Genomic DNA, 25,204 nt, shown 5'->3' with positions numbered 1-25,204 from the left:
CGATTACCGATTATTTTGAAATTATGCGCCACTTGTGAGAAACAATCCGAAGAAAACGTCCTGCATTGTGGAAAAACTACTCATGGCTTTCGCATCACGATTATACACCTGCTCACTCGTCATAGCTTGTTTCTAATTTTCTGGTCAAAAACAACACTGTAATCATTCCTCAGCCACCGGATTCACCAAATTTGGCTCCATGCGACTTTTTTCTGTTCCCAAGATTGCAGATACCCATGAATGAACGACGTTTTGCTACGATTGATGGGATAAAAACCGAATTGCTGATTGGGATCAAGAACATACCAAAAAGTGCATACCAGAGCTGCTTCGAGGATTGGAAAAACGCTAGCACAAGTGTATCACATCTGAGAGGGACTACTTTGAAGAAGACAAAATAGAAATTAATGAATAAATAAATATTTTTAAAAAAAATGAAAATTTACCTTAATTTTTTAACAGACCTCGTAAGTTGTATTTTTCTTTCTACTATGAGAGTTAGCTCTCATCTTAATTACTGAGTGGCATTTTATTATGCATGAAATGGCACAATGTTTCTCTATCTGACCCTGATTAATCACCTCAACAATAATGGATTCTACACAATTGTATATACAGATGACATAGTTATCTTGCAGACCGGCAAATTTATGAACACACTGTGCGATATAGCGCAGGATGGACTCAAATTAATAGAAATATGGTGAAAGGAACACTCACTGTCGATCAATCCCAAGATGGTTCTTTTCACCAGGAAAAGAACTGTATCGGGCTTAAAACCTCCAGAAATCTTCAAAAGCTAACTAAACATCTCTGAGAGATGTACTACCTTTGTACTATCCTCGACAGGAAACTACCATGGAACTATCACCTACAGAGTAGAGCAATTTGGCTTCTGAGCAATGTTGGAGGACAGTGGGACGCACATGGGGTCTTTTACCCCGTCACCTGGATTTACACTGCAATAAGAAGACATATATGTTAAAGTACGGAGCCATTGCAAAGGGATCGAAAGTTGTACAAGCAACGATCATCCAAAAATTATATCAAATACAGCGATTGGCTTGTTTAAACATCACGAGAGCCATGAGAACAACACCAACCGCTGCAATGGAATTAATTACTGATCTGACCCCTCTGGACCTGTACATTAAGGACCATGTTACGATTAAGCACGGCTGGTGTAAACCTCGAAGTAGGAATGGGTCAATTGAGGCTGGGCCTATGGCGAGAAGAGCTTACTGCGCAATCTCTGCTGCAGGCAGCCAGTAATGCAATTGAACCCCGGTTTGTGTTTAATAAACCCTACAACATACAAATAAAACAGAACACAGAGTCAGATGCTATACAAATGCAATACGCATATATACAGATAGCTCAAATACCAAAGAGGCTCAGGATGTGGAGTTTACTCCAGATCAATACGCCTAAGGATTGAGTGGGAAATGGGAAAAAAATACTAACGTGGTTCAAACAGAATTTACTGGTATCTCAATGGCCACAAAAGAAATAACCAGGAAAGGAATTTCTGGCAAAAACATAACAATCTGCACTGATAGTGGACAAGCCCTATTAGCTTTGAACAGACAACGTGTTACCTCAGGGCTAGTACTAGAGTGCCACCAAGATTTAGCCACAGCCTTGGTAGATAATAACATTATCCTGAGGTGGGTTGTAAGGCACGACAGGAGTAAAGGTAATCGCATTGCCGACTCTTTAGCCAAGGAAGCAGCTGGACTGAGAATTTTAGGACCCTGATGACTTCGACAATTGCGGAACTAGCCAAACGTCACACCCATGCTCAATCCCTAAAGAGATGGGATGGAATCAAAGGATGCAGTCTTGCCAAGATCACCATGGGCGACCCTGGGAATCTGGCGCCGAAAAAATATCTGGCGATGACCAGGAAAAACCTATGCTCAACAGTAGGATTTCTGACTAGCCACTGGCTAGTGGATACATATCTATGCAACATGTGTAAACAGGAAGATGAAACTGTCAGGCATATCTTTTACGAGTGTCCAGAGTTATCGTCAATAAAAGAGTGTGTGTTCGGCGAGTCTCGGCCTACACCTGCTGATCTAAAGGAGATGTCTCCTAGTGACCTGTCCACCTTCGTTGAAAGGACAGGATGGACAATGACCTGGAAGAACAACTCGTCGGGAGGTTGTACAATGGGTTCACATGTGGCCTAGGTGCTGTGGGCCTACACTCACCCTCCCTACTTTACAGATACAGACCCTTATGGCCATATTTTATATTTACAAGACCCCTGTGATAGACATGCCCATTCTGGATACACTGCATATGAAATTTTTTTCCCGATTTTTATATTATAATTTTTTTTAATATTACAGTGCTCATTATTTCAACACTGTGCTGCTTTGGCACTGCTGTGATCTATCCGTACATGATGAAGCTGAAGGAAGTCCATAAGAAATGTTTTGTTGGATACTCCATCTCAACAGGTTTCGCTATATTATTCGAAATAATTCTTCAAACCGATTTCGCATCCAGTGGCTGTGATTTTGTAGGTGAGTTGATTTGGAAATACTATAAATGAGATATATCGACGGGCTAATTTTTAAATAATAATAATGATAGCGACTTCATTTTCCATTTTACATAATAAATAATTTTTTCCAACTTAAATGAGTAATTGTTGATATGCAAATATTGTTTAATTATACAGTTGAGCTGATTTTTCTCTGAACCACATAAAGCGCCATATAACGGAGAAGTAAATAAATAAAAAAAATCTTAACGTAGTTATCGAGGGGTGTTCTGTTTCATGAATAAAATCATTTTCAGATTCTCTTTGAGCTTATCTACCGTCATCTCTTTCAAACTGTTCGGAATTTCATTTTAAATTTTCGAGATCTGATAACTGTAAGGTCTTTCATATTACTATTTTATCCAATAGGGTTTTTAGAAATCCTTCAAACCTCAAACTCAATGTATGTACATCAGTTCGGAAGGTAATTTCATTATAGAGATATTCCGACTTTCAGTTTTAATTATACTATAATATAAGCTTGCAGAGTGGAGGAACACCTGGTTATCCATTTTCAACCAGTTCATAACTTTCATACTTGCGAATACCGAAAATCAATTTCATATGCTCTGCAAATTAGTTCATTCACATGTATTTCAAACCAAAATCCTCATCCATAATGACTCCTAGGTTTTTGGCACAAAAAACCTCTTTGAGTTTATCTTTTCCAATTCTAATTTCCACCAGACTAACCAAATTTTTATTATTTTTGGACCAAATACTAGAATATTTGACTTACTAGCATTAATTTGTAGACCGTTGGTTGGAGATGAAACTATAAATGCATTGAAGTAAATATTGTTGCGTTCACATGCATCAACAATGTCATAAGGATCAAATGAATGTTAAATTCAAGTATCGTCTGCATAAAGGTGCAGTCTGCATAACGGTACATTTGACAATATTTCATATGTTTGATAATTTGATTTGCATAGAGCGAAAAGAGAACAGGCCCAATGATAGATCCTTGGGGTACACCTGATTTCAATAATAGGTTATCAGAGTAGTTAATTGAGTTATGGGAGCTACAAAGTCAATCAAATATACTGAAAAAAAGCAGAAACTGCCCATTCCCTCCGTTTTTGGGTTTTTCCATTATTTTTCGAGAGATAAAAAATGATTGGAAATTTCAGTTCAGATAGCATATTCTTTTCGACTGGTTATCATAGGATTTGATGTATAGACGTATTCGCATTCTTAGATCTGAAAAAATATACAAAATAGTTTGATTTATTACAGATCGTCTATGACGTATCAAGAGACTAGAAAATATTGAGAGCATATGCATTACAGTGTTTATTCAATATCAAGGATTTGTTGAAGCTTAATTTTTCTTAAAAAATGTGTATGTTCATGTAGTTCCCCTCAGTTATAATACAACATTTTTTCCAATTCTCGAAGCAGTTCTGATGGTATGTCCTCGAGTTTTCGCAGCGATTCGGTTTTTATCTCATCAATCGTCGCAAAACGCCGTCCTTTCATGGGTCTCTTCAATCTTGGGAACAGGAAAAAGTCGCATAGGGCCAGATCTGGTGAATTCGGTGGCTGAGGCATGATCACCGTGTTACATGAATTGTTTTACACGATACCGGACGTGTTCGTCGTATTTCTTCTCGAAATACTTTGAACTATGGTTTCAATGTCATACCCACATACCCATGATTCGACACCAGTTATGACCCTTTTTAGCAAGTCTAGATCGCCGTTGGTGTCATTCAACAATTCCTGAGCGATGCTTATGCGACTGATTTGTTGATCAAGGTTCAGCAATTTTGGAAAGAACTTCGCTGCCACACGCTTCATGCACAAAATTTTCGAAAAAATCACATAGTATGAGCCAACCGATATGCTGATATTCTCAGCAACTTCTCAAACAGTTATTCAAGGACTCTCCAAATGAATTTTCTTCACTTTGTCAATATTATTATCAGTTGTTAATGTGCTGGGGCGTCCAGGGCGAGCGTCGTCAATCACATAATCTCAACCTTCTCTGAGAAGCTTCTGCTACTTATGAACATTCTTCTGACTCAGATTACAATCGCCGTATGTTACTGTCAATATTTCAAATTTTTTTCAGCACCGAATTCCAAAACCTTCGTAAATTGTAGCCTATATGTTATGATGACGTTTAAGCTATATTTATGTGAAGTTTCATCTAAATCCGTTCAGTCGTTTAGGCGTGAAAGTCACAAACATACATACATAATACAAACAGCCATCCTCACAAATTTTCACATTCATATTAGTATAGAAGATAAATGGGGTCTCAAAATAATCACATTTTTCTTTATCTAATTTTTTTTCAGGTTCGTTGTTCTTCTTCTGCACTATATCGTCATTCGTCTGGTTGGCATGTTTGTGTATCGATCTGATAGTTAGATTAAGGTAGGTTTATTGTTCAATATACTTTTTATGGGGCGAAGCTATTTAATAATGGGTTATTACATGACCCGATAAGATTTTATTATGAAATTTGATTAGATTATTGATCGATGTTTCAACGGAAATTTGACGAGAGCATGTCGTTTAAACATGACGGGATATCTGTAATCTTTACATGACTGCACAAAACATAAAAAAAACGAAACAAGTTTAACGACTTTATAGGAAAAAAATACATACGTATAAGAACAAAGAATTTCAAATCATTCATGTCATGCCTGGCTAAAAAAACTAATTTTCATGCTATCACCACGCTGGACATTGAATTATATCCGACAGACATGTATGCAAGATACCTCAAAAAGGGTACAGGCGAAGCTCTCTCGCTTACAGAGCCAGGTTTGTCCGGCCATCAGTGGTGCCATCAATACCACAGCGTCAGCGGCCATGGGATCCTTCTAGATCTACCTCCTCTCCACATTGCCAATTGCACAAATCAATTTAATGCCGAGTGCCACAGACTGTAGGTTGACACTGGAAGTCACAACATTATGAAAAGGACTTCTGGCTCTATGCCTCCAACTGTCAACTACGAACTGCCTTATAAAAGTACTGTTTCCGAGTAGAGAGGACTGGATCCTCCGGGAGAAGGAAATATTAAGATCACAGATGGATCAAAAACACTTTCCGGTTCTGGTCCAGGTATTTTCAGTCGCGAACCCAGGACAGAGATATCAACCTGCCGAGGAACCTAAGTGCGGAAGTCTACGCTATTGAATTGTGTGCGGAGAGATTGGAAGAATCCAACCTCATAAACAAGTCGATGAAAATATTCCCGGACAATCAAGTGGCATTGGAATCTCTTGGCTCCTATTGAGCAACGTCAAAATTGGTAGCAAATTGACAAAAACGACTCTCCTCGATAGGAAGACAACAGATTGTCTCTGGTATGGATTCCTAGCCATACTGGCCTGGAAGGCAATGAAGCTGCTGACTCCTCCTTGCAAAGGAGGGTGCTGTAAGCGGTTTTATCGGACCAGAACCTGTCATTGGCTTCGCTTTAGGCTTTGCCAAACAAAGATTGAACACCTGGATGGCAAAAAGATTTATGGACTTCTGGCAGAATCTTCCAGGATTGACTCACTCTAAGGCGTTTATTCACCCTTCGAAGCTTGATACCAAATAGTTGTTGGACTACAGGTAATTTAAATCATCATATGCAGAGACTCCGACTGCCGGAAGACAGAGCACATACTTTGTGCCTGCCCCGCTGGGGAACAAATTAGGTTTTTAGAGTTTGGCAGAGCCAACTTGGCTTTTTAGCGGGGTTATTCATGATATTCTTCAGTTTACTTCGAGAGCGCTTTGAATAAACAGGTATACAACATGGAAGCTAGTTGTTTGGGGATCGTGAAGCGTCCGAAATTGTTACCATTAAATATAAATGAAAAAACGATTGAAATGAATGTATGTAATTCTTCAAGAATACAATATCCGCCCGAAATAAAAAGTAAGGATCAAGTAGTGCAAAAATGCGCGAGTATATCAATAGATCGACAATTTTAGAATTCTCAAGGAACTCAAGGAAAACAACAACTTTTTCGAGCCGACAGCATCCAATGGTAGAAAGTGTTTGGTTATCGATGAAGAAGTGAAGAATTCTATCAGGAGAACAGTACACTCTTTTTACATAAAAAATGAAATACCTACATTGAATAAAGTTTTTTGTCAGTAATTCGTGAAGACAGTTTTTTCCTGATATAAGAAGAATTCGATTATGGAAGATATTACATGAGCTGAAATTACTTTTTGGAAAGCAAGATAGAAAGAGCATGTTAATAGAAAAATCAGATATTGTACAATGGAGAAGAAACTATTTAAGAGTAAGAGAAATAAAGAAAGCCAGAGCACTAGGTAAATCTATTTTTTATTTGGATGAAACATGGGTCAATGATGGTCATACCGTCTCGAAGGTTTGACATGATCAGAACAAAAATAGTGGAAGACAAGCCTTCATGGAAGGTTGGTCCACTGGTTTGAAAATTCCAGTTGGAAAAGGTCATCGTCTCATCATCACTCATATAGGCAGCAGTGAAAGGTGAATTGATGGTGTTTGAATCGAAGAAAACTGGGGATTATCATCAAGAAATGGGTGCCACAATATTCGAAGAACGGTTTAAAAACTTACTTGTAAAACTTCTGCAGGGATCCGTAATAGTAATGGATAACGCAAGTTACCACAGTAGACGAGTCGAGAAGCTGCCGACGTCGTATTGGAAGAAAGCAGATACTACTGAGTGGATACAAATGAAAGCTATTCCTTTTGAATCGACCATGTTAAAAGCGGAGCTCCCCAGCTTGGCTAAACGTCATAAGTCAAAATTCGTCAGGTATGTCACCGATGAGATGGCGAAGACTAAAGGAATGTCGGTTCTTCGGTTGCCGCCTTATCACTGTGAATGCAATCCAATAGAGTTGGTTTGGTCATCGCAATGAATAATAAGACCTTCAAGCTGTGTGAAGTGAAGAAATTCCTATACAGTGCTCTGGAAACAGTCGACCAAAAAGCTTGGGAAAAATGTATCCACAAAACAATCAGAATCGAAGCAGATATTTGGAATCTGGATGATCGCATAGACTCATTATCAGAAAAAATTATTATAGTTCTCATCAATCCTAAGGGAACTGATTCATCCAGTGAAGAATCACTCAAGGAATACCTGTAGACTTTTTTCAGATTGAAATTATCGCAATGTCTTATTCGAAGTAAGTATTCCCATCAAATCTATAAAATTGTTTCTGAATTAACTATAAAATCGTTGTTTTAATAAAAAGCTGTAAATATACATTTGATATGAAAATAAAATCCAATTAGGAATATGAATCTTCATTTAAAAACCAACAAGAAAGTGTATCTCTCAGTGCAGCCACACTTTTCTACTTCCTAAAAATGTCGAAACCGAAACGTCGAACAAAGCAAAATTTTGAACGAGGTTCAACTCGAAATCATTAGTTCAAATTTCTTACCGCGGAAATCTATTCTATTTGTATACTTATTTGGTGATGTTTCGAATACTTTATCCATCTTCATTATCATACCGACGATCAATTTGATATTATCAGTGTCAATGATAAAAATAGGTTGGATGAAGAAAATTGATAGTCTTCAAAACGTCTCCAGATGATACATATTTCTTTCAATGTGCATTTTTTTTAAATTCAAGTTAATGACAAATTTGATTTTTTTTCCAAATAGCTAATTCATCAAATGCAGTAACTTTTTGCCCTTTCTACATTTGTATTTATTTGTAAATTTAATGTTCTGATTATTTTATAGATCTGTAGAAGGTAACAATTCTGAATAATAAAAAACTATTTGAAATATAAATTGTCCTTCTCAGAATAAAATATTTGAACAAAATTAGTTTTCACCATATTTTAATTATCTTCTAATCATACAGAATATATCAATGGAAAATTTATATTAATACCCCCAGTTCGACGCCTATTAATATTATCTTAAACGTAATATAATAATAATAATAATAATAATAATAATAATATTTATTTGTAGTTTCATATAAATACAATAAATATACAATCTATAAAAAAACTACAAATAAGATTAGAAACAACATGAACCGGAAGGGTACTGTTGATCTTAGTTCTAGCCTGGAAGAAAAGCAAACTAAACGAAAGAAAAAACAAAGAAAAAAGAAGATATAAAAAAAAGATGAAGGAAAGAGAGGGAAGAGAGAGAGAAAACATATTAAATTTATTACTGAAAATTTTTCAGAAGTATAACATCTATGAAATCAATGAAATCAATGGCTTTATGATTGAGCAGCGATAAGATATTTTTTGTAACAGCACTTAAATGAAGAAACTCTGCTAACTTTATATTTTTGTGGAATATTATTGTACAAACTATATATATTATAACTGAAAGATCGTCGATATAGAGTGGTTCGATGGGGCGGCGGAGAAAGTAACCCTTTAAACCTCAAATTTAGAGTGTGTACATCGCTACGAAATCTTATTTTGTCATACAAATATGATGAACATTTGTTAATAAATATTTTATGAAAGAGGGTAGCCGAGTGTAAAACTCGTGTATTTTCCATAGTCAACCAATTGGTTTCCTTAAGTTTATATGAAATTCTGTCATATTTTCTAATACCATACATATACCTAAGACATGATTTTTGAACTCTCTCAATTCTTAAAATATCTTTTTTATCCAGGCATGAACCATACACTACATCACAATATGCAAAATGACTCAACATAAGAGCATGTGTTAATTTTATTTTCAAACTTATCGATAATAAATGACGATGAGGATAAAGCATTTTCAAACTCATGTAATTTCTTTGAACACATTTTGTGACATGTTTTATAAACCTTAAATTCACGTCCATTTCGATACCTGAATTTTTTGCCACGTTCGTGGGGCATATTACTGTATCACCAATAACAATATTAATATGTCTCTCCACCAAGCTACGATTAGTACCAAAAACAAGCAGATTAGTTTTGTTCGAATTAATTTTGAGGTTATGAGCTTCAGATGCTGAAGTAAGACGAACTAAATCTTCATTCAATTTTCGATTAGCAGTAGCAACGTCATTAGGGTTAAATGATAGATATAGTTGAGTGTCATCCGCATGCATATGTGAATTACAATGTCTTAAAACAGAAACTAGATCACAAGTGTATATGCAAAATAATAAGGGTCCAGGTATAGATCCCTGACGCACTCCAAATTTAATAAATTCACTGCTTGATTTTCCCTTCGAAGTTTCTACAAACTGTGAACGATCTTTAACATAGCTTTTAATTAAATCTGTAGCTGGTTCAGAGAACCCGTTGAAGTTCAAAATTGCAAATAAAATTGGATAACTAATAGTATCAAAAGCTTTGGAGAAGTCTATGAGTATCAAAGCAGTCGTGTTACCTTTGTCAGCAGCTTCGAAAATATCATCAGTTATTTTCAAGAAAGCAGTTGTACAGCTGTTTTTAAGGACATGTTGCATCCAAGTTGGTGGTAAGCTTGAAGAAGCTCTTTAAACAATGCTGTGAAGTTATCATCTCTTTTGTTACCTGAAAACCCATGTACAACCCCCTTAAAGGCTTCCCAGGCTCTTTTTTCATTTCCTGTTAAAATCATGTTAAAGCAGGATCATTCACGATTTCACGGATTTGAGGCCCAATAAAGATGACTTTAGCGTCACTCAACCTGGGAAACTTTGCTCTCAAGTACTTAAAAGCTTGTCCTTCCTGGTCCATGGCCTTCACAAAGTTTTTCATTAGTCCCAACTTAATATGTAATGGGGGAAGGAGAACATCCTTAGGATCTACAAGAGGCTCGTAAACTACATTTTTCTCATTAGGGTTTAGGTCTCGTGTAGGCCAGTTCATTTTTTTATAGTGAGATTTTCTATCCCGACTGTCCCACAGACACAAAAAACAACAGTACTTGGTGAACCCTAATTGCATTCCTAGGAGTATAGCAATGACTTTCAGATCACCACAGATGTGCCACTTATGTTGTTCATATTTGATTGATTGGAGAAGTGTTTTCATATTTATATACGTTTCCTTCATGTGAACTGCATGACCTATAGGAATAGAGGGTAGCTGATTTCCATTATGCAGAAGTACAGCTTTTAAGCTTAGTTTTGAAGAGTCTATAAACAGTCTCCATTCAGATGGAGTGTGATCCAAATTCAAGCAGTCCATCAAACCATTAACATCAGAACAAACTACGAGGTTTTCTTTTTTAAAAAAAAGGAAGCAAATCTTTTTGACGCTGTCTGTACTGAGATATTTTCACATCATGTTTTAGAAGATTCCACTGTTGTAGTCTTGACCCTAACAGCTCAGCCTTTTCCTTAGACAAGCGAAGATCTCTTATAAGGTCACTCAACTCTGCTTGACTAATTCTGTGCGGATCATTAGACCTATCGCTTACCTCAAAATCAGGGTCATAGGATGTAGAAGGATGGGTTGCTCCTTCTAAACAGTCTTCATCACCTTCCTCTAAAATTTCATAGTTTTGAGGTGGAGAAGGGACTGGCAAATTGTCTGAGTGTGGTACAGGCCGAAGAGCAGATGGGAGATTAGGGTATTTAACCGTTCCTCTTTTCTTCATAGATAAACCTTGCTTAATGGGAGGAGTTAAGCAGAAATAACAGTCGTCTGTATGTACCATAGGTACCATAGGTACTGCAGAAGCCATTGCCCGGTTTTTATTTTTCAGCCACTCTCGCAATATGACGGAACAAGAATTACAACATATATGAGGAGCCCATGATTTATCTTGGTCCCCAACTTTCACACCAAAATAATGTTCATAGGCTGTCTTAACGATAGGTGTCATTTTACGTTTCTGAGCCTTAAATGTTATTTCACCACATATATAGCAAAAGCTATCGACAGAATTCACACACTTTCGAGGCATTTCAGATCAGCACTTAAATTAATTTAAAAATCAACTTCACACGATAATTTCAATAGCAACCACGTGCGTACAATTGACAAACTCACATAGGTTATGTTTACTACTTAAGAACAGCTGATGAGAGGGGTGTTATGTAAACAAACATGTGTACCAACTGTTGGTGATGAAATATTTCATTTGTTGAAAACTCAATATACATATATATATATATATATATATATATATATATATATATATATATATATATATATATATATATATATATATATATATATATATATGTATATATATATATATGTATATATATATGTATATATATATATATATATATATATATATATATATATATATATACAAACCGAAACAAAAACTTTGTTGTGTTGTAACTTTGTTAAAACAAGTGGATGTTGATTCACGTATTTAACTAGATTCATTACCAACCAACAAACTTCGAACAATAAATTTACTGAAAATATGATTTTTATTTCGATTTTACAGAGAATTTGGAGAGAAACTCACTGATTTTGGCTTTTGGACGATTGAATGTATTCATAAGATCATATTTATCATAGTTAATGTTACATATCTGATATTTTTTTTATTTCTTACGGAATTGACCGCCATTAATTTATAATACACGTGTATTCTAAATGAGCCATTACCTACCTGTTGTCATACACGTAATGATTGGTTTAAAATGAAGGGAGTAGAAGAAATTCATTTTATTTCGAATGCTTAGCAAAACAACAAAGTGGAAAAACACTATATAGATAGATGTAGATGTATGTACAATGCATCAAGATCAATATCTAAGTAAAAATTCAAATGAAGTCACGTACAACCATATGAAACGTGTCGGATCTTTTCACGAACACTGTTTATTTATACATTACTTGTGACCTCAAGGTCGTCACAGGCGTCTTGAAGTCGACGAGGCGAATCAATTTGAACGTGAGGATTGATTCCGATAACGAATTGGTCCATTAAGCAAAAATGTGTTATAAAAATAGCAATTGCATATGCCTTGAAATACATGAAATATTTTCTAGAATCTCGCCCGTGCTTCAAAATAACCCAATCAAGTTCAATTGAAGTGCGTAATAGGTACTAATACTGTTTGTTGAATTCTTCAAGTTCACGGAGAATAATATACGGAAATAAAAATCATACATATATGTAGTCAATCTAGATTTTTGAGTTTCTTTTAGAATTTCCTACATGCAAGGTTCATCTCCACAGAAGTGCGTCACTTTTTCAGTTTACCTTAATTATCAAACTCATTACAAATGTCTAGAATCAATACCCCGTTTATTTCCCATTCCAATGAAATCATGCTGAATGTACAGTTGCCCCAATTAGAAGATGTACCGGTTCTTCTTTAAGAAATTGTTCGACACATTTTGGAGTAAAGTTTTTGGAAGAGGTACTCTAGATGGCCTCCTAGACCTCCTGATTTAACCCCGCTTGACTTCACATGTGTGCATGTGCAAATCTATTAGAAATTGTATTTATTGTAACTGGTTTCACCCACTTTACACAAAATGTTATCGAATAATAATTTAACTAAATTTTAGAAATTTAGGAGGGCATATCAGTAATGGAAATCGATTCTACATATACATCGCTGCATCACTGGCAGTCCCCAGTATTGTTTTGATGGTAACCCTCCTGTCCAATGGTAGGGAACCCGCCGTACCAGAATCGTTCATAAAACCAAGTAACGGGAATAGTGTGTGTAAATTCGGTGGTGAGTATATATTTTTCTAGAAAACATAATTTTTGGAAGTTATTTTCAACTCAATTATCAATTTTGATAAAAGTAGCTGTTTTGACTTAGTTTAACGTATGTTTAAAAAACTTCAATACATTTTTAGACTTAAAACCGGGTGGCAAAGAAATCATTTCAGTTTTTTATAAAACAAGAAATATGAAATATGTTTATTAAAGCCGATATTTCTCACAATAAAACAATTGAAAATCTTGTCCGGTTCATCCGAAAATGGACCCATATCAAGAATTTTTAATAGAACCCTGTATATAGTCATATATTCAAAAAATAGGTGGATGTTGAAATTTCGCGGGATACGTCCATTTTTTTCTGTTGGTAAGCTCGTCTCGAACATATTTCCACAGTTTCACCTGTTTAGAATGTTTAGTTTGTTGGTGAGCAGCATAAAAGTGATATACAGGGCTAGTCAAATTCGTTTCTGTACGTGGGGATCACGTATAGTAAACGATAGAGTGTCGGTTAAATTGTGGCAAAGTTGCGTATTTTATAGACCTATTCAATGATGTGAAAAAATCGAATATAGCTCTTTTGGTTCTGGAGATATACAGGAAAAACAAAAAAATCCCAATTAATTTTTTTGCCTATATCTTCTTTATTCGCAGACTGTCCACATTTTGCTATTGGCACTTGATGTGGGCTATCAGAATATGTACATGAATCTTTTATACAGGGCGTTATCTGACTTGTGCCACTCCCATCTTTGAATGTTCAAATAAAAATATTTTTGGTTGTAAGTTTTGTATCGTCGACGTTCACTTCATACTTAGGTATCAAATTCAATTGTATATTTCGTGATGTTTTGGTAATATTTGATTATAATTGTGGGAATTATTCCCTTTTAAATTACGGCCCTGGAAATTGGTTGACTGAGTTGAATAAGAACACAATAGCAACTTTCACGTCCCACTGTGTACCGTAGAGTTTTTAGAGATTTTTTTTTTCATTTTTAGGTACCTATTCATATTTTTTCCATTGCTTTGAGCGTTTTCTACAATGAACTTTGAATAAGAACCCTTTTATGATTATCTGAAACATATCTACATCAAAAATATATTAAATGTATTTCAATAAGCAGAAAAGAAATGATAGTAATAATAACATCCAAAACGAACACTATAATTGTAATGAAAATTTAAATGAAGTAATTTATATACAGAAAAAAATTAATGGCGCAACAAATGTTCGAATTGGAGTCCTTCCATTTCGAAACATTTTTAAACTCGGTTTTTCATATTATTTATTGCCCCTAAATACACTTATTTGCTGCATTGTTGCAAAATATTCCAATTCGAACATTTATTGTGCCATTAATTTTTTTGTGTATATAAATTACTTCATTTCAATTTTCATTACAATTACAATGTTCGTTTCGGATGTTATTATTGCTATATCATTTCTTTTTCTGCTCATCAAAACACATATAATATATTTTTGTTGAAGATATGATTCAGAAAATCATAAAAGGTTTTCTTATTCGAAGTTCATTGTAGATAACGCTCAGAGCACTGGAAATATGAAAAAATATGAATAGGTACCTAAAAATAAAAAAACCTCTCTATAAATTCTACGGTACATAGGGAGACGTTAAAGTTGATATTGTGTTTTAACTCAGTCAACCAATGTCCAAGGCAGTAATTTAAAAGGAAATAATTCACCCAATTATAATCAAATATTACCGAAACATCCCGAAATATAAAATAAAATTGAATTCCTCAGTAGGAAGTGAACTTTGCGTCGACGATACAAAAACTACAACAAAAAATACAGGTCGATATTTAAAAATTCAAAGATGGGGGTGGCCCAACTCAGATGACACCCAGTATAAAAGATTCATGGACATATTCTTGGCACTTGATGTGCTATTGGCACATCAAGCGCCAATAGCAAAATGTGGACTGTCTGCGAATGAAGAAGATATAAGCAAAAAAATTATTTGTAATTTTTTGGTTTTTTCTGTATATTTTCAGAACCAAAAGAGCTATATTCGATTTTTTCACATCATTGAATAGGTCTCTAAAATACACAACTTTGCCACTCTATCTCTTATCGTTAACGAGATCCCCATGTAGAGAAACGAATTTGAATAGCCCTCAAACGGGTTTGAGGAGTGCCTAGAAGATGACAGTACGACCAGCTGTCGAAAGCGCTCGCAGATAATTAATAGAAGATACAAAGCTTCAAATCTTTTTTGTGAAATTTAATATTAAAATACTGAAAATAAAGGAAAATTTCATTAAATATATATATATATATATATATATATATATATATATATATATATATATATATATATATATATATATATATATATATATATATATATATATATATATATATAAACAAAATAATAGAAATTGACAGATGAATAAATATTTTAAATCATTTAATAGAATATGAAATTCTCTTTTCAGTGATATAACCATTTCTATTCGGCACTCTGACGTCATGTATCGAAATATCAACTTTATGTAGGGAGACAAAATTTCAAAGTTTCCTCAGGTTTCAAGGGAAAATTTAAAAATTGAAACTTTCTACCAATTCACGTATATTTTATTTCTTTTTGTAAAGTCGTCAGGAGTTCAGATCCTCTTCACTGCATTCCTTCGAATGCCAGAATTTTCGATACTGAACGAGGTGATCACAACTATGTCACCGAGTTGAAACCCTTCTAGCAGAAGGCCCATATGAAATCCGCGAATATTACTTCACTTCTGCGGCAAAGCAAGGATAAGCCAATGCATACGATCTTCTGCAACAACATTGAAGACTTCAGCAGCCAGTATGGTGTCTTCGACACTTAAGTCTACCCCAGTTTCTGACACAAGGTGCAGGGCCTGCCGCAAGGTGCCTGATACCTTATTGCACTTAAAGTCAGCATGTCCAGCATATGGAGTTTCAGTCTATATCCATCAACATAACGCGGCCCTAAGAGTGCGTCATTACCTCATTACCATTGTGGGAAAAGAGAAGTGCCAAATTTATTGGAACTTTTCGTTTACCATCCTCAGGCTCATACAAGCTAATATAGGCATGATGCAGTTCTTCTCGACCATCAAATTAAGGCTGCCCTTAAGGTGGGGTACTATCTCCCCTTCTGTGGTCGCTCCTGATGGATAGTCTGCTTGATGCCCTTGACAGGAGAAAAGTAGATCTGCAAGCTTATGCAGATGACCTTGTCATCTTGGCAAGGTCCACGTCGGGAAGGGTAGCTTGTAATATCCTCCAAAGCACGATGGACGTTGTTCACAGTTGGTGCCTGAAGGTTCAGATGTATGTGAACCCCAGCACTTTCCCTAAATGATGAGGTCATTCCATTAGGACCGGAGGTGAAATATCTTGGCGTTGTCCTTAATAAAAAAACTCACCTGGAACACTCGCTTGAAAAAAGTTTTACACAAAGCCAGACTGTCCCTATGGACATGTCGAGGTATTTATGGTAAAACTTGGGTCTTAGGTCCCAATTAAATCCATTGGATTTATGTGATAATTGTCAGACCAATGATCACTTATGGTACAATTGCCAGGTGGCCGAAGGCTTTACAGAAAACGGTCCAAGAGAAGCTCTCTGGCTTGCAGAGACAGGCTTGTCTGGCCATCAGTACCACACCGTCAGCGGCCATGTAGATCCTTCTAGATCTACCTCCTCTGCACATTTTTCTTAAGATAGAGGCTAGATGTATATAGACTTGTGCACATTGCCAATATCACAAATCAATTTGATGCACAGCATTCTGGAAATGACCTCTGACTTTATGCCTCCAACTGTCAACTACGAACTGCCTTATAAAGTACTGTTCCCGAGTAGAGAGGACTGGATCATCCGAGAGAAGGAAATATTAAGAGCAGATAGTTATTGGTTTACAGTTGGATTAAAAACACCTTCCGGTTCCGGTGCAGGTGCTTTCAGTCGCAGACCCAGGACAGAGATATCAACCTGCCTAGGAACCTAAGTGACCTGTATTTCAAGCGGAAATTTACGCTATTGAATTGTGTGCACACACAAGTCAATAAAAATATTATCGGACAGTCAAGCGGCGTTGAAAGCTTTTGGCTCCTACCGAGCAACATCTAAATTGGTAGCAAATTGCCAAAAACGACTCTCCTCAATAAGAAGACATAAAAATGGTCTCTGTGTGGTCTGGATTTCTGGCCATACTCGCCTGTAAGGCAATGAGGCTGCTGACTCCCTTGCAAAGGAAGGTGCCGCAATAAACTTATCGGCCCAGAAGCTATCATTGGCATCGCTTTAGGCTTTGCCAAACAAATATTGAACACATGGATGGCAAGAAGATTTATGGACTTCTGGCAGAATCTTTTAAGGATTGGCTCACTGCAAGGCGTTTATTCACTCTTCGAAGCTTGATAACAAACAGTTGTTGGACTACATTAGGGATGAACTACGATGTTTAACAGGCCTTCACTCATTTGAACCATCATACACAGAGACTCGGGCTGTCAGAAGACAGTGTATCGCCTCTGATTAGAAAATGATGAAACAGCAGAGCACATACTTTGTGCCTGCCCCGCTGGGGAGAAAGTAAGATCGAAGATAGAATGAAAGGAATAGACAAAGTACTCCCTTGGATGCAAGGGATGTTACTAGAAGAGGAGCAGGACGAGGGAATGACTGAAGTATACGTGGACGCATGAGCGAGAATGGAGGACGGGCGAATGGGCATAGGCTGGGCTTATGAAAGGAGCAAGAGCGAGTGGGTTCTAGGGAACGAAAGGATCCCGGAACAAAACAGTGTGAATGAAGCTGAACTGATCGTGATAGAGTGGTCAGCACGTGGAGGATAAATGAAAAAGTGAGTGATTCCGCCGTAGCGGTGGAAAGAATGAAAGCAGTACGAGTGAGGAATATTATAGTAGCGAGAATCCAGAGAATGATTGAAGAGAGGAATGAGAGGAGAGCACGGACTGAAATAGTATGGCGTAAAGGACATAAATGAAATAGCGCATGAAGAGGCCTCTAAAGGTACTAATAAGGATCGTGTTACCTGGGAAGTAAAAAAAATGAATGATAAGAATGAAGAGAAAAAAAGGATGAAAAAGCGAACCAAGGAAGAATGGCAGCAAGAATGGGACAACAGTATGATAGGGCGACTGCTACACAGGTTCTGTAGAGCAGTCGGGTATGAAGCACTGAATCTGTCGAGAAAGGCCGTCCAGCTGTTTACAGGGAATGGCAACTTCCCGGGTTACCCGGCTAGATTGCACCTGGGACCGGAAGTGCCTTGCCCATGTGGGTGGGGCCTGAGACGGCAGATCACGTGCTTGAGAGATGTACGCATGGAGACAAGGTTGGGTGAACGGTATAAAAGAAAGCAAATGACGTGTGGACCTACATTATCCGTCTTTTCTGGTGATATTATATATTAATGTACATAATGATTGGAATGAAAAGTTTGAGTTTATTGTAAGAGTTTGTATTGAGTTTATTGTGATTGTAAAGCAATGTAAATGTATTATTTTTGGTTTGATGAAGTTGAGTCTTCTTCCCTGTTGATTTGAAGAGGTGGTTTCCATGGAAGCGGTGGAGCTGGATAGAGGGAAGATGCCTAGTTGTAAGGCTTTCGAGCCAGGCCACCGGAAGGCAATGTCATTATTCATACCCCGCTGAGGACCGAATCAGATTTTTAGAGTTGGGCAGAGCCGTACTCTTACCATCTGACCTGAAAGACTACTCACCATACAAACTAATCGGCTTCGTTAAGAAGCTGGGTTCATTTGGTCGAGTGTGAATAGGTGAGCCACAATAAACTCTTGCGGGTTGCGGTGGAGGGTCGAATAGACCAACTCATTTTGGACCTAACCTAACCCTAACCTTGATGGAATGATTCCCTCTCTATCATCAAATATCAAGATAATGCCGGCTTACCATACTGAGGCAGAAATCTTAGCCGTACAGATGCAAAAGGCTGTCATTCTTGACTGATTGCGTCTCCTTAGAGCACCCAATGATCACTCACCCCCGGTGTGGCGACTGTGCCGGAGCTTAAGGGTCCGATCAGCTTACCCTTCGGTAAAAAAATGATAACAATTACATTATGATAATATTGATTATATTATTATTATTATCAATATTTTCATTATTATTTTTTTCATTATCAATACTAAAAAAGTCTATTTTTTTTCCAGGTGGACTCGCTCTGTTTTTCGTACCTATCGGATTCTTGGTGTTTGTCAGTTTAGGCTGTTTGGCTTATTTCTTCTACCTCAGAAGACAGAATGAAAAATATTCACCCAACGACCTCGATTGGGTATCACATAAACATAAATTCAATTACATGTAAGTATTTTACAATTCTTATGGCAACATTTTAAAATAAACATAGTAAACTGTGTATTGCCAAATTCAAAGTAGCATATCATTAATTACGTATGAAAACATGAAGTTCGATTGGGATTGCAACCAGAATATCTATCTTTATGTTTTGTAATAGACTATTTGATCTGCTATACAATTGTTTTTATCTTTCCATTTAGATATTCAATTAACAAAGATTTTGCCTGTTGAAGACACGGCAGACAGTATTTGGAATATGAATCTGTTTGAAAATCAATCTTTTTCCAATTATCGCCTTATTGAAATCTCCCTCTGAATCAGCCATGAAATATTTTGTTAACTAAAGACTAGTCCCCGCGGTATTTTTAATTCCAATTTCGCTTTTAAACAATTCGAATGAGTTTATTCCCCGAAATTCTAATTTTTTTCGTAAATTCAATAGTTGATCCAGTCTTACTATTGACATTCCACTCACTCATGATTTTCTGAAGTAACTGAAGGTTTGAATTGAAATATAGTAGCAGGGGAGCCCACGATGCAAAATGGGGATTTACTCGAGTGTTATTGAGACATATTAGGTTGCAAAGCTTAGATGATAAAAAGAAAAAAATGTTATATAATATATACCTTTTCATCGGTGGGGGAAGCGGCTATAGAGTTTTAAATATGTAAAAAAATACTGTTGCATAGACATACTCGAGCGCGTCAGATATTGATAGCATCAATATCATACGTATTTTTAATAATGTTGGTATGTTAATCTGATCGTTTGCATGATGTGGTTGGTTGTACGAAAGGGTTAAAAATGATAAGAAAAAAAATTATCGAGCGCATCAGATTTTCTAAGGGGGTGTTAAGTGCAACAAAAAAAAGCTCTCATTCAATAATCTGACGCAAACTCGCGGCTATTATTATAATGTGCAAAAAAAATTCGCCATTTTAAATACTCAAGCGCGTCAGATTAAGATATATATGGTTCATCTTTATGTTTTAAACGTGCTGTCTTATAATCTGACGATCATCTGGAGGGATTCGCTAATTCTGACAAAAACAATATTTTTTTATAATCAATTGAATAAATAATTAATAAAGAAAACTTTCTATGTTTTTACCGCTTCTATTTGTTACTAACATTACTGCAGTTTCATCTTATAAGAACATTTTCAAACTTATATATTGTCCTTATAGGACGAACCTGCAGTAACGTTAGTTACAAATAAAAGTGGTAAAAAACATAGAAAGTTTAATTTCTCTTTTCTTCATTATGATTTCCTACCACGTAGTAACGGCTAGATCCATCAATTAATTGATTAATTGATCATCATCTTCATCACGAACGAGTCTCTGTGATTATCTGTGATGGCGTCATAGCAACAGAATTCAGAGTGAGAGAGTAATAGATAGAGAAAAAGGAATAGAGAATAGAAGAATAGAAACTCGAAGAGGGAAACATAGGTATCACACAGCTGCGCGCATTAAACTTTATCGACGAATTTTTGTTATTTCGGCTTGCTGAAATCGTCAGATTATATATTTTTCGTTATCCTTGAATTATTTCCTTCAAAATAAAACAAAATTAGCTACGCTCGAGAATGTCGAAATGACGTTATTTTTTTACAACTTTGCTGGCCTCCCCTTTCTTTACGTCACTCTCAAATTGTCAGATTACTGGAATATACACTTTTTAGCAGGTAATTAACTCACCCTTCCTTAATCTGACGCGCTCAAGAATTTCTGATGATAATTTTTTTTTACTAATCTGATCCTTTATCCCTCATAGTCGGCCTTATACAGTGTGGTCCAACGAAAACTTAACACCTCGATTTTCCGGCGTTAACATGAAAATGTGGAAAATCGCTCGAACCCGTCAATTGCTGATTCGAGGGGGAACAACTTTTCCGCTGTTTTCATCCCCGTGACTTCAACCCCCTAACGGGGGTGAGCACAACCCCTTGATTTTGAATAGGGATGAGGGGTGTTGAGATACCTCATTTTGAAGATCTTATCGTGTACTATCTGCCCGTAAAATTTCACTTCAAAATATCCATCGATAATGAAATAACAGCGAAAATAGTGAAAGAGGCAATATGGAATTTATCTCGAGAATATTATTCGTATCCGACGCATTTCAAAGGTATTGAGTGGTTAATTTTTTGTCCAAAAAAGTAGACGGACCTTGTTTTTGTACCTTAGTCTATCGTGAATTGTTAAGAACGGTACAAGTGTGTACAAGCGATTGTAAATTTGTAGTGGAATTAAAATGGTGTATTCCGTAGAAGAAAGGGTGGAAATGATAAAATTATTTTTCCGAAATAACGACTCTGCGCGCACAACAGCGGCTTTATTTAACGAACGACATCCTGGAAAAAATGTATCCGCTGCTTACGTTGTGCAACTGGTTGCCAAATTTGACGCTACTGGGTCAGTTGGAAACAAAAAGAGGGTGCATGAAAGAGACGAAGCGAGGGACGTGGCTGTCTTAGGTCATATAGCAATGGATCCGACCGTTAGTACTAGGAAATTGTCCGAGGTATCTGGTGTTTCACGCACAACAATCATGAGAATCCTGAAACAACATAAATTCCATCCGTATAAGATACGATTGGTTCAGGAACTGAATGAGGATGATCCCGATCGCCGACTCCAGTTCTGTGAAGTGATCAGTGAAATAATTAACTGCAATCAAAACTACATGTTCGATATCTGTTTTTCGGACGAGTGTTCATTTTACCTTAACGGCATTGTAAACCGGCATAACTGTCGGTATTGGTCAGATGAAAATCCACGATTATTTCGTGAGGTGTATACACAGCGCCCCCAAAAATTAAATGTTTGGGCGGGTATTTATGGAAATCACATAATCGGCCCTTTTTTTCTACCCGGTAATCTCACAGGCCAACTTTATCTCGATCTATTGGAGAACGCTATTTATCCAGCCCTCGTGCAAGTATTGGAGAATGCAGAAGACCATCAAACGATCATTTTCCAACAAGATGGCGCACCACCTCACTTTGTTCAACCGGTGCGTCAGTTTTTAGATGACAATTTTCCTCACGCCTGGATTGGAAGAAGGGGACATATTGAGTGGCCACCCAGATCACCGGATCTGGCTCCACTGGACTTTTTTCTATGGGGTCACCTGAAATCCAAGATTTACGCTACCCAGCCTGAGTCACTGGATGATTTGCGAACTCGGATCATTAATGAATGCCGTCAAATTACACCAGACATCTTGAGTAATGTACGTGAACGTTTTCAGCAAAACTTATATTACTGCATGGAAGTGGATGGTGCCCATTTCGAACATTTAATAAAGTAATCGCAAAAGTACGTACTCTTCCACTCTTTTACCTGTCATGTCGTTATCGATGGATATTTTGGAGCGAAATTTTACGGTCAGATAGTACACGATAAGATCTTCAAAATGAGGTATCTCAACACCCCTCATCCCTATTCAAAATCAAGGGGTTGTGCTCACCCCCGTTAGGGGGTTGAAGTCACGGGGATGAAAACAGTGGAACAGTTGTTCCCCCTCGAATCAGAAATTGACGGGTTCGAGCGATTTTCCACATTTTCATGTTAACGCCGGAAACTCGAGGTGTTAAGTTTTCGTTGGACCACACTGTATATGGGGTTCATATTTGGTGGAGGTACTTGACCGGGTACAAGGTATCCCCCTGTATATTAATCTGCCGCCCTTTAGTAAATCCCGAAATCCCCGCTTGGGCTCCCCTATTATAGCGTTAATTTCATTGACATGGAAAAAATTAAAATCAGGCCCTATTATTATTCCAATTCTTCTTCCTCAAGCGGACTTCGAAATTTCGGAATAAGACATTTGTTTCCACTTAATACATACTTTGTTATTAAGGAACAAACTACAAATTTATGTATCTTTTATCTCTCTATCGACATGTATGAAGGTGTGTAAGTCCATATATGAGCCCAGTGTATTCTTTTTCATGACTTGGCTTGGTACAAGTTTCAATTTTTAAGGCTTCGATGTTCATTTAATTCAGAGGTTTGTTCATTATATTATTGAATGTCACAAACGAACTCATCTCATCGTATCTTATTCATTGTGATTCCAATAAAAATATTAAATATTTTTCAGGTTCTCCCAGTGTTGCACTCTATTCCTCATAAGATTGATATTTTTCATCGTAGAACTAATACAGACATTCTTGGATACTTCATTTGTCGAAATATCTCCAGTGATAGTTTTGAAAATAATCTCTTCCCCAGAAGGCTTCTTCATTTTGTTAGTATTCATTGTACATTGTATCAAGAAAAAACAGTGGCAGAGGAAAGTTAGAAAACAAGTGGACAATCCTAATGACCTGAGGCTGATGAGGGATTTTCTGGCATATTGAAGTGAAAAGGGTAAGACAAAATAATACAAGAAAAACATGACAATATATTGAAACAGCATAATTTCTCTTTGTATTGAGTTGTTTCAATAGTTTTGTCTGTCTCTAAACTGTAATATCTCAGTGATTACTTATAATTCAATCGAAATAAGACAGACCCACTTGAATCAGTGGCTGCACTTTTGCCAACGTAACAGAAGTCGAACTTGTGACGAACAGTTTGAAACCTTTGGTACAGTAATATTACTGGGGTTTTATCCCAACACCAAACCGTTATTTTCAACACCTCGACACGTGTTTCGATCACCAAGTATCATCTTCAAGATGAAGATCAAACTTAACACTATCATTGCCAAATGCCTGTTTAATTTTTGGGGCTGTTTCAGCAGCTTTTGGTTCAATTTGAATTCGTAGAGTAAAATCGCCTAACACCATATAGTAAATAGTAAAATAAAAAGAGACAATGCTATTCGAACCTCACTAATATAGGTTATTGTGATTTTCAGTAGAATAATTTTTCGATTCCTAGAAGCCTCATCAATTTTCAACATTTCCAACGTTTTTTCATTCAAATGTTGAGTAAAACCAGTATCACGTTTGAGACAAAAATAATAATCATCTTTCTGAAAGATTGAGACAGTCTGTCTGGTTACATTCTATAAATATCAATGTTAATACTAGAATTTATTTTACACGTTCAGAAACTTGTTTTTTTGTCTGCTATAATATATGCTGGAAAGATCCAAGACATACAATATTGTCATAAATCCTTGGACCTATACTATTTTTGATATATGCAAATGACCTGATGAAATATTTTCAAGGATTGTCAACTATTCACACAGTAGCGTATGCAGATGACACAAATTTCATAGTGAAGGAAATTGATGTAACGACCCTACGGGAAAGAACCCAGGATGTACATAAACAAGTAAACATATGGGCAGAAAAAAATCACTCAACACTCAATACATTTAAACTGTGATGATGAAGTTCACAATTAGTAAGTGTCCCGAACATTTTGTTATCCATGAAAATGGGGATCTGCCAATTGAATCTTGTACTTCTACAAAAATGTTAGGCGTCACCTTGGACTACAAACTCACATGGACTCCTCATATTGAGACCCTCTGTATTAAATTGAGAAAAAACTGCTATGCTCTGAGATTCATAGCTAATTTTTGTAGTAAAGAGATTTTACTGAGCTTATACTATGCGACCATAAACTGCCACTTGAGATATGGAATTTTGAATTGGGGTACCGGATCTGCTGCTGAAAGAATATTTATTTTGCAAAAATATGCAGTAAGAATCATTGCCGGTATTGGTTGGAGAGAATCATGTAGAAATGCTTTTA

General features: G+C 36.4%; 1 protein-coding gene across 2 annotated transcripts in view; it reads left to right on the top strand.

Annotated features, from left to right (window-relative positions):
• LOC111510070 (uncharacterized) overlaps positions 1 to 25,204 on the top strand; it is a 55,822-nt gene that overhangs the window by 20,235 nt on the left and 10,383 nt on the right. For both annotated transcript variants that reach the window (XM_074182244.1, XM_074182245.1), the window contains exons 4-8: positions 2,358 to 2,534; positions 4,861 to 4,939; positions 12,974 to 13,146; positions 19,330 to 19,480; positions 23,592 to 23,860. In XM_074182244.1, the coding sequence (XP_074038345.1) occupies positions 2,358 to 2,534; positions 4,861 to 4,939; positions 12,974 to 13,146; positions 19,330 to 19,480; positions 23,592 to 23,850 (839 nt within the window). In that variant the 3' untranslated portion in view covers positions 23,851 to 23,860. The remainder of the gene's footprint in view (positions 1 to 2,357; positions 2,535 to 4,860; positions 4,940 to 12,973; positions 13,147 to 19,329; positions 19,481 to 23,591; positions 23,861 to 25,204) is intronic.

This window comes from Leptinotarsa decemlineata, unplaced genomic scaffold, assembly GCF_025532065.1.
Source record: "Leptinotarsa decemlineata unplaced genomic scaffold, Ldec_3_MD MMD2_tig00026328_RagTag_RagTag, whole genome shotgun sequence".
Classification (NCBI taxonomy): Eukaryota; Metazoa; Arthropoda; class Insecta; order Coleoptera; family Chrysomelidae; genus Leptinotarsa; species Leptinotarsa decemlineata.
The sequence above is the reverse complement of the archived record's forward strand: the minus strand, read 5'-3'. Positions and strand labels throughout refer to the sequence as shown.